The sequence below is a fragment of the Hyperolius riggenbachi genome, chromosome 10 (genome assembly GCF_040937935.1).
Source record: "Hyperolius riggenbachi isolate aHypRig1 chromosome 10, aHypRig1.pri, whole genome shotgun sequence".
Classification (NCBI taxonomy): Eukaryota; Metazoa; Chordata; class Amphibia; order Anura; family Hyperoliidae; genus Hyperolius; species Hyperolius riggenbachi.
The window spans coordinates 130970013-130985065 of record NC_090655.1 but is presented as its reverse complement, the minus strand read 5'-3'; the positions used below and the strand labels follow the sequence as shown (position 1 = coordinate 130985065).

The 15053-nt window shown below is 45.7% G+C and overlaps 1 protein-coding gene across 9 annotated transcripts in view; it reads right to left on the bottom strand.

The window, feature by feature from the left end:
* Nucleotides 1-15053, bottom strand: part of USP54 (ubiquitin specific peptidase 54) — a 230889-nt gene that overhangs the window by 137591 nt on the left and 78245 nt on the right. For all 9 annotated transcript variants that reach the window (XM_068258061.1, XM_068258062.1, XM_068258054.1 and 6 more), the window contains exon 2: nucleotides 5687-6989. In XM_068258061.1, the coding sequence (XP_068114162.1) occupies nucleotides 5687-5836 (150 nt within the window). In that variant the 5' untranslated portion in view covers nucleotides 5837-6989. The remainder of the gene's footprint in view (nucleotides 1-5686; nucleotides 6990-15053) is intronic.

Genomic DNA, 15053 nt, shown 5'->3' with positions numbered 1-15053 from the left:
CAGCCTTCTCCTTCTACTGCCCACTAGGGAAGTGTAATCCTACCACTAAATCTAGATGGCGTGGTGCTAGCAGAGCAAACAGGCCGCCCACCCCTCTACACTATAGAATATGGTGGCAGGCAGTGGTAAGTATTGCAAGACAGTGCAGGCATCACTAGGTCTGCTATGTTTTTTTTTAAATCTGAGTTTAAATGGGCCTTAAAGGGAACCTTAACTGAACGGGGGGGTAAAGAGTTTTACTTACCTGGGGCTATTACCAGCCCCCTGCAGCAGTCCTGTGCCCTTGGCGCCGCTCTGGAATCCTCTGGTCCCCCGCTGTCACTTAGTTTCGTTTTTGACGACTCACCAGTCGCCGGCCGCCATGCGTATTATTGGACGCATTCACCAATGCAATTAGCGCTATTGCGGACCGCAACGCGTACAAAAATACGCGTTGCCGCATATCTACGCGTGCGGAATGCGGCAACGCGTATTTTTGTACGCGTTGCGGTCCGCAATAGCGCTTATTGCATTGGTGAATGCGTCCAATAATACGCATGGCGACCGGCGACTGGTGAGTCATCAAAAACGAAACTAAGTAACAGCGGGGGACCAGAGGATTCCAGAGCGGCGCCGAGGGCACAGGACTGCTGCAGGGGGCTGGTAATAGCCCCAGGTAAGTAAAACTCTTTACCCCCCATTCAGTTAAGGTTCCCTTTAACTCTCCTCATCCTGGCTATTAATATCCCCTGTGCACTGTTACCATTTTACCACTCCACAGTCCCTACAGGCCCCTTAGTTTGGTAAAAAAAAAATGGTCCCAGTGCTGCCCTGCGCAGACTGCTGCCACTCTTACACCGTGAGCATTCATAGAGGAAAAAGGAGCTCACTCCGATATTCTGTTCTGCTGACTTACTGAGTTTAGTCAAGGGCCTTGATTCATAAAGCATTACCGCATGCGTTATCGCCCAAGCAGTAAATTACCGCATGGTATGTTGTTGATAGTGGATTCATAACATTTAACGCATGTTTTACACATGTTTACCGCATGCGGTAATAGTGCGGTAATGAAAACATTGTTTGTGTCGGTAAACTGAATGAAGTGTATTTATGAAAAAAACAAAAACAAACCTGGCGAGTTTGCTCCACACAGTAGTATTTTAGGTGACAAATGGAGCCCTTTCAACTTAATGTTATGGAATTTTTAAGGATACAGAGGAGGAAAGGTGGTTGTAATATCACCCAGGTTTTTAGAAATCGCACAGAGTTAGATAATTTATAAGAAATATATATATATATATATATATATATATATACATACACATACACACACACATATATATATATATATATATATATATATATATATACACATACACACATATATACATACACACATATACACACATATATAATTTTTTAAATAATAACTTATAATAAATAAGTCACGTGTCTAAGACTGCCCACTTCTACCTAGCATGCACCTTGTCATTAGGAAATCAGCGGCAAGCTACTGCACTCAGCAAATTATACCGACAGCTTTCCACACCACGCCGCACACTTACCGACTGCTATCGCAATCACCTCGCACTCTGAATTTTTTTTTTGTGAATTCACTGCAAAAACCCTAATTTACCGCTGGCGGTAAATTCCTGCCCTTCTCTGAACTACCACACTCACTTTTATGAATCAAGGCCAAGGTGTCTTATTTGCCCTTGACAAATATAAAAGTAAATAGATGTCTGAAGTCTTTATCTGAGCAGTCTGTACACATCTTGCACAATTGGCTAGCCAGAATTACAAAATTCCTGACAGATACATATTTTTAACTATCTTGTATTTCTACTACATATGAAGTCATACATAGTTTTTTTTTATATACAACATACAATTTTATTACAGGGAAGGCCAAGCAAAATAAAAAAATGAGTTTCACTTACCTTGGGCTTCTAACAGTGCCATGCAGCCATCCTGTGCCCTCATAGTCACTCACTGCTGCTCCAGTCCCCCGCTGGCAGCTTGCCGACCTCGGAGGTCGGCGGGCCGCATTGCGTACATTTTTACGCATTCCCGCTAGTGCAGGAACATTAACACATACATTTTTCCACGTTACCAGTTCAATGCGTAAAAATGTACGCATTAACCTCCTTGGCGGTAACCCCGTGTGTGACACGGGGTAAGCCGCTGGAGGGTGCCGCTCAGGCCCTGCTGGGCCGATTTACTTAATTTTTTTTTTGCTGGACGCAGCTAGCACTTTGCTAGCTGCGCCAGCACCCCGATCGCCGCCGCCGCGCGCCCGATCGCCGCTATCCGGTGCGGCGTGCGGCCCCCCCCCCCCCAGACCCCGAGCGCTGCCTGGCCAATCAGTGCCAGGCAGCGCCGAGGGGTGGATCGGGTCTCCCAATGACGTCCCGACGTCGCTGACGTCGGTGACGTCATCCCGCCCCGTCGCCATGGCGACGGGGGAAGCCCTCCAGGAAATCCCGTTCTTTGAACGGGATTTCCTGATCGGTGATCGCCGGGCGGGGGGATGCCGCTGAGCAGCGGCTATCATGTAGCGAGCCCTCGGCTCGCTACATGATAAAAAAAATTTTTTTTTTTTTAAAAACTGTTGCGCTTCCCCCTTGTGGTATTTTTCATACCGCCAAGGGGGTTAAACCAGTAACGCGTAAAAATGTATGTGGTAATGTTCCTGCACTAGCGGGAATGCGTAAAAATGTACGCAATGCGGCCCGCCGACCTCCGAGGTCGGCAAGCTGCCAGCGGGGGACTTGAGCAGCAGTGAGTGACTACGAGGGCACAGGATGGTGCATGGGGCTGGTAGAAGCCCCAGGTAAGTGAAACTAATTTTTTTATTTTGCTTGGACCTTCACTTTAAGCACAGTAGAGTTGTCTAATCTTTAGCAGCCACATAAATGAAGTGGAATGGTTTCTATGGAAATATTTAAGCGAAGATATCAGAGTGAGGAGAGATAAACAACATGCAGTGCTATACTTAACACCCTGGAAATTCAAACAAGTATCATGTGGGATACTGCTCAGACATAGTTGCAAATGCTTTGAGAAGAGGGGACGTGGTTATTGTTTCAAATTTATTGCATTTATCGAGTCTCCTTTCTACCACAAAAAAAACAACATACACAGAAATGCAAAAAGCTTTTTAAGTGGGCATATTCACACACACACACACACCATTCAATTACACTGAACAAAATGTAATGAATTAGTGCCAAATGTATATATTAAAAACCCCACACACAAAACATAGTTGAAACACGTTCTTAGACTATCAGCCAGGAGTTTGTCACAGACTCACACAGGTTGTGATGCGGTAGCCAGCGGTACTGTTGAGTAGTAGGGAGCCCCCACTATAGGTAGCCAGGGGTATTCCTCGGTAGTTGGTAAACTCCAGAAGGTCCCCAGTATTAAATAGCCCCCCAAATATAGGTAGCCAGAGTTACCCCCAAGCAATAGGTAGCCCAAGGTACTCTCCAATAGTTGGTAGCAAGAGATAGCTCCCCAGCATAGGTAGCGTAATGTGACCCCTATTATAGCTAGCCGGAGGAGTCCCCTCCCCCAATATTATGTGGCTAGAGATACCCCCCTCATCCCCAGTATAGGTAGCCCCCAGTATTAGGTAGCCAAAAAGGGCCCCTCCATTATATAAAGTATGCAGTGGAGCAGAGGGGTGAAGTGACTTGCCTCTCTAGGATCCAGCAATGCTCCCATCCCATATACCTCCCAGTCGTCCTGGTCTCTAAGTTTCCAATGGCATTAGTCTTCACGTGGAACCATAGAGAGCAGGAACCTAGAGGGAAGATGAGTTGTGTGTGCGCGCGTCGCTGGATCCTGAAGGGATGAGTGAATTTAGTCCACTGCTCCACACTCTCATGGCCCCACTCCCCCCACTTCCGGCACTTCACCCAGGCGTGACCAGTCTTGCCCACCCCTAAAAACGGGCTTAACACCCAAAAAACATACAGATAGCTTAACTAACTGCCCACAGCTAGTTAGAATATGGGTGTGATAGAAACGTTAAATTGTGACCCTTTTTAGAGACATTTGTATTGACATGTATTGCTTAATGTGCTATATAACTGCATAATAATAGATTTAAATTGTTTTTGGTAGGAGATCAGGACCAATACACCCATAACCAAGTAGATCAGAGCAGTGAAAACATGCAACAATACATGCAATACAATGCAATACATGCAATACAGCAAAAAGTAGTGAAGACAGAAATAGGAGCAAAAAAAAGCGGGAAATGGCACTTCTTTCTAGGGCTTTTGTGTTGGGCAGCATACAGACAGACAGATAATGATTACCATTTAATTCATCAGGTCAATCATAATGGGAAAAGCTAGTGGTAGTGCACATTCCCTGAATTCCCAGCCATTTCTTTGCCAACCCATCACTGGCTTGGAATTTTAAAGCTGCATATATTTGCACACATTTACCATAACATTTGTATCAACTCAGAATTAACTGCATCGTACTGGCCAGCCATGGATTGATGCAGGAGCTGCCACTGCTGGAATTGTGCCTACAGGTGCTAGCGCTAGCTGTGCAATTCTGTTCCTGCCTAAAATAAAGCATAATAAACATTCCCCCACTTGTACCTATCTCCATCACTGCCTACAAATCTGCATATCATCATTTAAAAGCATCATATCACCTTCTTTATGAGAGCCACAGAATCTGCTTGGCCTCTTTCATGTGGACTGCTGCTTGCTCTTGGGAAAGTCTGGAAATTGCCTTACTCCTCCTGTTCCTGAAGGACATCTGAGAGCAGCTAAAGACTCTTAAGGGTTATCTCTGTCTCTGAGCAGCAGCATGTTTGCACTAGAGAGTCATGCTGGGCATACACGCCACTTTCTTTCCTTATCAATCGAGCCGCTGATGGGCTCAAGTGATAATATCCAACAGGTCCGATGACCTGCCAGATAGATTTCCCGCTCGATCCTCGCCGGCGGACAATAGCGGGGAATCGAGCGGCTGATAAGGACGAGAGGGAATCGATCCGCGCGGACGAGCGGTGATGCACCGGCATCGAGCCAGCGGCTCGATCCGGCGCATAATTGCATCCAGAAACATGCCATGTATGCCCAGCATCAGATTTAGGTTAATCAATCAGGCAGTACCTGTTGACTGTGCACAGCTTTTTACATACAGATTGGGGGTTAAAACACATGTCCCAAAAAGAGCTTCAGAAATACAAACTAAAAGATACACATGGAATTACTGCACTTTTGTTTTCAAGAAAGATGCTGATTTCAGACGCGCAGCATTGTTGGCCCTTGATCTGTAAAAAGCAGACAGGGCAGCTGAAATTTCCTGATTTTACTATTGTCATGCCAGGGCTTCATCAGAAATTCACAGGGTAATGAATCCAGCATTGGGATGAAAGCCCTAAAACTTGCATCTCTAAAAGAAAAATATAGCAGCAGATATTCTTTTATCTTTATAAATTCATATAACATTCAGCCTCAAATGCTCCCAGAGCTTGCTATCCACCAGCAGTACCTTATTTCACACACTGCCACATTTTGTTTACATAAATTAAAGCTCAATAATCACAGTGAACTACATTTACACCACCTGGCAGCTTGTAGAATAAACAAAACAAGTTTGGCATCGATAGACAAAAACATTGTTATGATTTGTAAACTATATCCAGATGATGACAGACAGCAGCAATCCTTACCTGCAGTGCACTGTTCAGGAAACAGCTGTTTTGTCCTGGCTCATTGATCAGCCCCTTGCTTGGGGCAATAGATATGGAATTGCGTGGAGTAAACATCTCGTTCACCCCCCCACGACCTGTAGGGAAGTAATTCCTCTTCCAAGACATCATTGAGAACCACACTCAAGACAAAAGTAAATAAACAATGCAGCCAATGTTTTCCAGCAATACTATATCCAAGAAAATCCGCTGGGATCAAAGTCTTACAACAGGTTGACAGGAGCAAATAATCTGAGAAATGTAACTTTCAGCTCCACCCATCGAGTAAGCGCCAAGTGCAGAAGTGTTGCTGATGCAGGATTCTGAATACTTTGATGGCAACAGGAAAAACTTTTCTTCCAGCTAACTTATGCTATAGAAAGATTCTCGGGAGTTATCCAGCATTCGAGAGATGAAATACTATGGAGTTATTTAGAAGCAGTCCATGGAATGAGATTGCTGTTGTCCAGAGGAGTCCAGTGCAAAAGAAAGGAGTCTAAATCCCCTTCAGATCTCTCCCTGGGATGCAGCAGGGCAGGAACACAGAAGAAACAAGTGGAGAGAAAAAAAATGGAAGCAACTCCTACACAACAGCAACACTTTTCACATGACCGGTGCCCCCCTGTGGAGTACAAGGCAGAGCTGCACAGGCAATTTCAGTTAAAGTAGGTTGAATCACAAATAGGACATTTCTGTTGTGTTTTAGATTCCAGCACATCAAAATAAGATCCCAAAGAAGTCTTTCCGAGATGATCAATCTAGCCTTGCTTCTCTATAAACTGGTAATCCGAGGCAGTAGAAAGGTTCTTACGAGAGAGGTTTTAAAAAAAATTCCAGTGTTGCTTAATTACTGAGCTGCATTGTTTAGTTGTGCGCTGCCAAGTCTGGCAATCCTCCCACAGTAAACCTGCTGCCTGAGCAGAAGCCAGGGAAAGAGAAAATGACAAGGAAGATTAGACTGAGATGATTAAGTAACTTGCTAGAAGTTTAGGGCAGTGACTGAGGATAGTCACACCTTTATTTTTCGCTATGCAGAATGTGACTGCAGCAAATAACAATTAAGGGGATTCCCTTATCCCTGCAGCAGGTAAATCCAAAACAGTGTTCATTTCACAGAGTTTGAAGGCTGCTCGAGTGTAAGGTGATCTTCAGTGTACTCCATGATTGCAGAGATCCCCATAGGAAAGCACATCCCTTCCAGAGGCTGGTCTGGTGTCAGTAAAATTCCTCAGAACACTCACAATAAGTTCATCTTCTGAATGGACATCCTCAAGAGGTCAGACATCTGGAGAAGAGAAGACAGAAGAAAATCAAGGTTTGAGAATGTGACCATCATAAACATGAACATACCCATATGAATACTTGCACACATATGAATGTGTCTTATTTCTCCTGTAATCATGTTACGAAAAGTGGAGCTTTGACTAAAACTTTATTTTAGTTATTTTTTATACACATGCCCGAATTACTTTTTTATATACATGCAGGGCCGGATTTACCATAAGGCACTGTAGGCACGTGCCTACAGGCGCCAAACATTCCAAGGGCGGCTCTCCTTCCTCCCCGAATGTGTGCCTGCAGCCTGCCTATGCAGAGTGATGTAAGATCGCAGTGTGACTCACCGCTGCTCATCATCCCAGCCGCATAGCCAGCGTCCCCAGCAACCGTAGTCATACACTCCAGCGTAGTCAGCAGAGGGCGGTGCGCGCTGACATCTATTTGTTTTCTTCCTGCTCTGGCCACCAGGAACCAGGGGGGAACGGATCAACATGGGGGCTGTGGAAGGGGGGACAGAAAATGCTCTGCTCCCTGTTCTCACATGGCCTTGTCTCACTGGCCAATCATGTGCCACCCCAGGATCTGCCAGGAGAAAAGTAGGCGGAGGCGGAGATTGAAAGTTTGCAGCGGCAATGTTGCATGGGATGTCAGCCAGGAAGACAAGACAGCTGAGGACAGTGAGGCTTTTGGGAGGTGAATGCTTCCATTACACTCTCCCTCTCTCCCCGTGTTCCCTTGCCACGGTAAATGTGTGTCTCTATCTCTCTCTCTGATCCAGACAAGTGCAGGGGTGGTTCACTAGCCTGCTGGAGCCCGCCCCCCCCCCCCCCCCAGCTTAATGTTTCTTCTCTGCCTCTCTGCTCCAACCCGCTGATCTCTGCTTCCTGGATATGGGATAGGTGTGTGTGTGTGAACCCCCTGCATCCTGTTGTCTGTCTGTGTGTGTGAGCCCCGTGTCTTGGTGTGTATCTGTGTGTGTGTGAGCCCCCTGCGTCCTGGTGTCTATCTGTGTGTGTGTGTGTGTGTGTGTGCCCCCTGCATCCTGGTGTGTGTGTGTGTGTGTGTGTGTGTGTGTGTGTGTGTGTGTGTGTGTGTGTGTGTGTGTGTGTGTGTGTGTGTGTGTGTGTGTGTGTGTGTGTGTGTGTGTGAGCCCCCTGCATCCTGGTGTCTGTCTGTGTGTGTGTGAGCCCCCTGCGTCCTGGTGTCTGTCTGTGTGTGTGTGTGAGCCCCCTGCGTCCTGGTGTCTGTCTGTGTGTGTGTGTGAGCCCCCTGCGTCCTGGTGTCTGTCTGTCTGTGTGTGTGTGAGCCCCCTGCGTCCTGGTGTCTGTCTGTCTGTGTGTGTGTAAGCCCCCTGCGTCCTGGTGTCTGTCTGTCTGTGTGTGTGTGAGCCCCCTGCTTCCTGGTGTCTATCTGTGTGTGTGAGTCCCCTGCATCCTGGTGTCTGTCTGTGTGTGTGAGAGTCCCCTGCGTCCTGGTGTCTGTCTGTGTGTGTGTGAGCCCCCTGCGTCCTGGTGTCTGTCTGTGTGTGTGTGTGAGCCCCCTGCGTCCTAGTGTCTATCTGTGTTTGTAAGAGCCCCCTGCGTCCTGGTGTCTATCTGTGTGTGTGTGTGTGTGTGTGTGTGTGTGTGTGTGTGTGTGTGTGAGCCCCCTGTGTCCTGGAGTCTGTGTGTGAGCCCTGTGTCCTGGGGTCTGTGTGTGAGCCCCCTGTGTCCTGGGGTCTGTGTGTGAGCCCCGTGTGTGTGTGTGTATGTGTGTGTGTGTGTGTGTGTGTGTGTGTGTGTGTGTGTGTGTGTGTGTGTGTGTGTGTGTGTGTGTGAGCCCCCTGTGTCCTGATGACTGTGTGCCCTAACCCCCACTTATTCCTAACACTAACCACCCCACCTACTTTCTACATTACCTTGCGTGGTTTTATTTAAGAAAAAGGGGTGTGATTTGAGGGGGTGTGGCCTGTGTTAAGGGGCGGCGTTTAGGGCGCCAGCGCTTGAGTGCCTATAGGCTCCTGAGCTGTAAATCCGGCCCTGTATACATGTTCTAATCAATTTACTTTTTCACCTAAGTTATCTCCTATTAGATATTTTTCCATCTTCTGTTAAGTTTTAAATAAGTTTTCAGCACTCGTCAATTGAAAAATGCCAAAAAGTAAGTGATAAAGTACCGTATTTTTCGCCGTATAAGACGCTCCGGAATATAAGACGCACCCAGGTTTAGAGGGCAAAAAACAGGGAAAATATATATATATATATATATATATATATATATATATATATATATATATATATATATATATATATATATACTAATCCTGGTGCATCCATGTTCCAGGAGCGTCTTGTACATGTGTTCTCTCCCAGATGGTGTCCTCCTGTGTATCCCATGTGCCCTCCTATGTCCCCCCATGTGTCCTTCTGTATCCCCATGTGTCCTCCTGTGCCCTTCATGTCTCCCCATGTGTCCTCATGTATCCCCCATGTGTCCTCCTGTGGCCCCCATATGTCCTTATGTATCCACTATATGTCTTCCCGTGTTACCCATGGGCCATCCTGTGTATCCCCCACAGGATACACTGTCACAGGTCCTCCTGAGCCCTCCATGTCTCCCCATGTGTCCTCCTAAAGATAACAGTGCTACCCCCGCTAGCCTCCACTCCCTCCTCCTTGCGTCTCCGGCCCCCCCGTGTTGTAGCAGCGGCAGTCAGCAGCTTACCTTCCTAACGTGCCCGCGTTGCTTAAACACCTCAGCGCTACCCCCGCTAACCTGCACTCCCTCCCCCGTGTGTAGCTGGCCCCCCCGGGTGTGGGACTCTATAGCGGTAGTCAGCAGCTTACCTCCTCGATGACTGCAGACTTCCGTCTCCCTGGCACTTCTCGCTCTAGTGATCGGCTTGAACTGATGACGCGCAGTTCAAGCCGATCACTAGAGCGAGAAGTGCCAGGGAGACGGAAGTCTGCAGTCATCGCGGGCACGTTAGGAAGGTAAGCTGCTGACTACCGCTATAGAGTCCAACACCCGGGCGGGCCAGCTACACACGGGGGAGGGAGTGCAGGTTATCGGGGGTAGCGCTGAGGTGTTTAAGCAACGCGGGCACCTTAGGAAGGTAAGCTGCTGACTGCCGCTACAGAGTCCAACACCGGGGGGGGGCAGCTACATACGGGAGAGGGAGCGCAGGCTAGCGCTGAGGTGTTTAATCAACGCGGGCACGTTAGGAGGGGCAGGAATCACAAGGGGGAGGGACAGAGCAGGCACACAAAGGCAGGGAATCCCCGACATGGCGGCGGTTCCAATTGGCGGGAGATCCTAAGTCGGGGATTCCCTGCCTTTGCCATATAAGACGCAGGGACTTTTTCTCCCCATTTTGGGGGGAGAAAAAGTGCGTCTTATATGGCGAAAAATACGGTACTTTTGCCCTTGTTGGTGGCCTTAAGTGGACCTGAACTATTCCACAGGACAAAAGTAAAACAGAGAGAAATGCACCCTGTACGTGTTTAGAGAGTTTAGCCTGTCTAATTCCCGATCATTTGTGTCTAATCACAAGTTGTAATTTGATCTCTCCTGTGTCACCTGACCTGGCACAGGAGGTTAACAATATGTCTGCGTCCATGAATCAGGAAGTAGAAACTGCAGATTTATTTTAGGATTTGTATCAGCTGTAACAAAGAACTGTTTTTTGTGTAAAGGTTATTATGCTGTTGCGTATCTTTTAGAGCAGAGTGGACGTTCTGAGATCAGGTCTGCTTTAAAAGGCATTTTATTAAAAGGTGTGACAAAATCACCAGGGAGTAAAATTAGGAGAAAAAGTGAATTGAACCAGGGTTGTGGAGTCGGAGTCAAGGATTCAGAGTAATTTTTGATTGCCTGGAGTCGGGAAAAATGCATCGACTCCTAATGAATTTAAACTGTAATTAAAATAGAAAATATGATAAAATGTTCAGTTTCTCAGATAAAAGTTATCATAAATTATTTATATATACAGTAATAGCTCTGCTTAGTCCACACACAAAAAATAAACCAATCAAAAAATACCGTAGTTACTTGTGCTGCTTCAATAAAGCAGTCCCCGTATTTTTAAAGTCAGATATATATATATCGGATTGTGACTGTATATATGATGTGTACACAGGAATATCTTATATATACACTAAATAACATCTATGCTGTAAGAATAAAGCCTGAAGTGTAGCTGTGTCACTAATAGAGATGGTCAATGAGATGGAAATAATTCTGCATTGATGCTGGTTTATGCAAATGTATGCACTCCCATTGCTCATGAAATCAAATAAATTTGATATGTTAAAATTTGATTTGATGACTACGAATTAAAGGGTACCTGAGACTGAAGAAAAGAAAAAAGTTTTATACATACCTGGGGCTTCCTCCAGCCCCCTTCAGGCTAATCAGTCCCTCGCTGTCCTCCTCCTCCACCTGAATCCTCTGCTAGAGTCCAGTTAATTCAGCCAGTCAGCGCAGTCTGGCTGTGTGCAGCTCCCACAGCCAGGAGTATTTTGCATCTGCGCAATAGTGCTGCACAGGTGTAGTACTCCCCCGGCGGCGGAGTGTGGCATGTTCATTACGCCAGACTGGCTCAAGTACCGGGACCCATAGCAGAAGATCCAAGTGGCGAAGGAGGACAGCGAGGGACTGATTAGCCTGAAGGGGGTTGGAGGAAGCCCCAGGTATGTATAAAACTTTAATTTCATCTGTCTCAGGTTTACTTTGTTACACAGTAGTACTATTCTCTACATATGCACTCCCCACAGAGCTGCAAGGAATCCACTGAGAATGTTGTGCACATTGAACACAGAGGTGTTCAACGTGTGGTACGCGCACCCCAGGGGTACTTCTGATGGTTCCAGGGGGTACTCGGGCTTGATATACTTAACCAAGAATAACAAATTTAGAGTTTTAGAAAATGATAAATCTTATTTAAACACAAAATTTGTGTTTTAGCTAATTAAAAGTAATAGTAAATGTTTGGAAATCGTTTAGAACCAATTATCACGTACAATGATTAAATATATATTTGTCAAGGGGTACTTGCGGCAATGTTTACTGTGCTAGGGGGTACTTGGTGAATACAGGGTTTAAAAGGGGTACATGCCAATAAAATGTTGAGAAACACTGGTCCATCACCCTTAAACCTGGTTCAGATTGTACCTGAAGAATGTGTAATAGAGGAAGAATCGCCTTATTCTCCTGCAGAGTACCTGCACATCACTCTTACATGTACCAGGGCCTGATAGATGTTCTTTGTTCCTGTCTGTACCTTCTACAAGTACTCTTACCAAGGACTAGTTTTAGTCTAGAGGCAGCAGATCCGCCAGATAGCCAGGTAACTGGTATTGTTTAAAAGAAAACAAATATGGCAGCCTCCATATCCCTCTCACTTCAGTTGTCTTTTAAAATTCCTAAGTGTTGGCAGTTAAAAGATGCGTTTCAAGTTACATACTTTCAATCAACAACATTGTAATATGCAAATTAGAGGAGTCGGAGTCAGTGGAATGTAACCTGAGGAGTCAGAGTTTTTTTGTACTGACTCCACAGCCCTAAGGGCCCGTTTCCACTATAGCGTTGCGGAATCGCCGGCAAATCACCGCAGGCGAAACGCTTGCGGGTGCGATTCCGCATGCGTTTTTTGCCGCGATTTCGCATGCGAATTCGCATAGGTTAGGGTAATGCGATTTTAACCATGTCACTGCCTGTGTGAATTAACATGAGTACCTATGCGAAATCGCATGCAAATTCGCGGCAAAAAATGCATGGGGAAAACGCATGCGATTTCCCTATTAAATACATTGTGTGCGATTCGCCTGCATTCCACACGCAAGCGAATTCTGAGGGCTCTGCCGTGCAGAAAAATCCTGCACAGAAAAACGCACAGCAAAACTGACAAGTGGAAACAGTCTCATTCACTTGTATTGGCTGTGCGAATCTGCATGCGGGCAACGCATGCAGATTCGCGATAGTGGAAATGAGCCCTAAATTGAACAAGGGCCATAAAGTAAGGAAGGGATTAATGTCAATCCATTTCTATCGCTGTCTTTGTCCCTACTTAACTATACTTTACCTTTATTTTATCTTGATCAGTTGGCTGTGACATGTAATACAGTCTAAGCAAATGTATTAATACTTTAATATCACTTGGAGAGGATCAGAGAAAAAGAAAGTCAACATGGCTACTCATTCTCTCTGAGTGGATTTGTCTATGAAGGTGCTTGGCAGGGTAAGTACACCAGGTCACTCACGATCAAAATGTCAAGCTTGACACTGGATAAATGCTGACAGTAGTCATTGATGACAGATATCCACAGCAGTTTATAAATAAAAGGAACGGTTAAAACCAAAATAAAAAAGACCGTTTTCTTATATTAATGCTATGCTGCATAGACATGTCTTCTTCTTAGCATCTTACAATGACACCAAACTGCTCAGGCAAGTTTCATCATTAATAGCTTTATAAGCGTGTGAATTTCTTGTCAACAAAGAGCTGTATTTAGAACAGATGATGATCGCTGTGTCATGCACAATCTTGTGACTTGGGAGGACACTTTGTGACAAGCTGTCATATACCCAGCTTCCTGGAGGTTTTGACAGACACATTACATAAATCCCTACAGTCCACCTCTCAAAAACGGAATTGCGACTGTAACCACAACACATGGGAGGATACAGGTGCCAGTGAGCAGCCCCAAATCACTGTCTGAGGCTTAACACCTTTCAGATATAATACAGAGAACGTCTGGTTATCTCAACTCCAAGGGATAAGGATTTTAGTCTTGAATAGTGTGGAAAGGAATTAGAATTGTATTACTTTTTACTGGGGTTTTCATACCTCTAAACTTTTTGAGATGAGAAAGAGGGACACTTAAAGGGAACCTTAACTGAATGGGGGGTAAAGAGTTTTACTTACCTGGGGCTATTACCAGCCCCCTGCAGCAGTCCTGTGCCCTCGGCGCCGCTCTGGAATCCTCTGGTCCCCCGCTGTCACTTAGTTTCGTTTTTGACGACTCACCAGTCGCCGGCCGCCATGCGTATTATTGGACGCATTCACCAATGCAATAAGCGCTATTGCGGACTGCAACGCGTACAAAAATACGCGTTGCCGCATTCCGCACGCGTAGATATGCGGCAACGCGTATTTTTGTACGCGTTGCGGTCCGCAATAGCGCTAATTGCATTGGTGAATGCGTCCAATAATACGCATGGCGGCCGGCGACTGGTGAGTCGTCAAAAACGAAACTAAGTGACAGCGGGGGACCAGAGGATTCCAGAGCGGCGCCAAGGGCACAGGACTGCTGCAGGGGGCTGGTAATAGCCCCAGGTAAGTAAAACTCTTTACCCCCCGTTCAGTTAAGGTTCCCTTTAAGCCACTCCCCTGACACACCCCTGAGCATGCCCCCGTCACACCCCTAGTCACGCATACCATAAAGATTTCATAAGAAAAATATCTTGTTTTGTAATTCAAACCACACTGGTCCTTTCTATCCTGGTTCATTTTCCTTCATATTAACATTTTAAAATTAGTAATATATCAATTTAAAGGATGGGAATAAAGTTTAGAGTCAAACACATTTTTAGTAGAGAAATATATATATTTACATAGAAAGAGGGACAAAGTCCTGAAAGAGGGACAAATGAGGAGGAAAAAGGGACAGATGGCTCCCAAAGAGGGGCTGTCCCTCCAAAAGAGGGACAGTTGGGAGCTATGGGTTCTGTTCTCCAAAAATTAATAAAATGTAATTAAAATAAAACCTTAAAGAGATGCTAAAGCCTGGTACACAATTATGATTGCCCAATCACTGACCAATGTTCCCACCATCATGTAGTATAAAGGTTTACCTGCACAATCTGCCCATAGAATTCAATATCTGTTTAACCTCATTCTACATGGAGGTAGTAAAATTTATCAGTGACCAATCAAAATTTAAAGTGTGTACTAGGCTTAACTCTTCAAACATATTAAGACAGACCAGAGCCTTCCCCCAGATCAGGTAGCTATAAACCAGTTCCTTGGTTTCTTACACGTCTCTGCTCTGCATACAGTGGAGGAGGAGAAGGTAAGGGAAGGCAGGACATT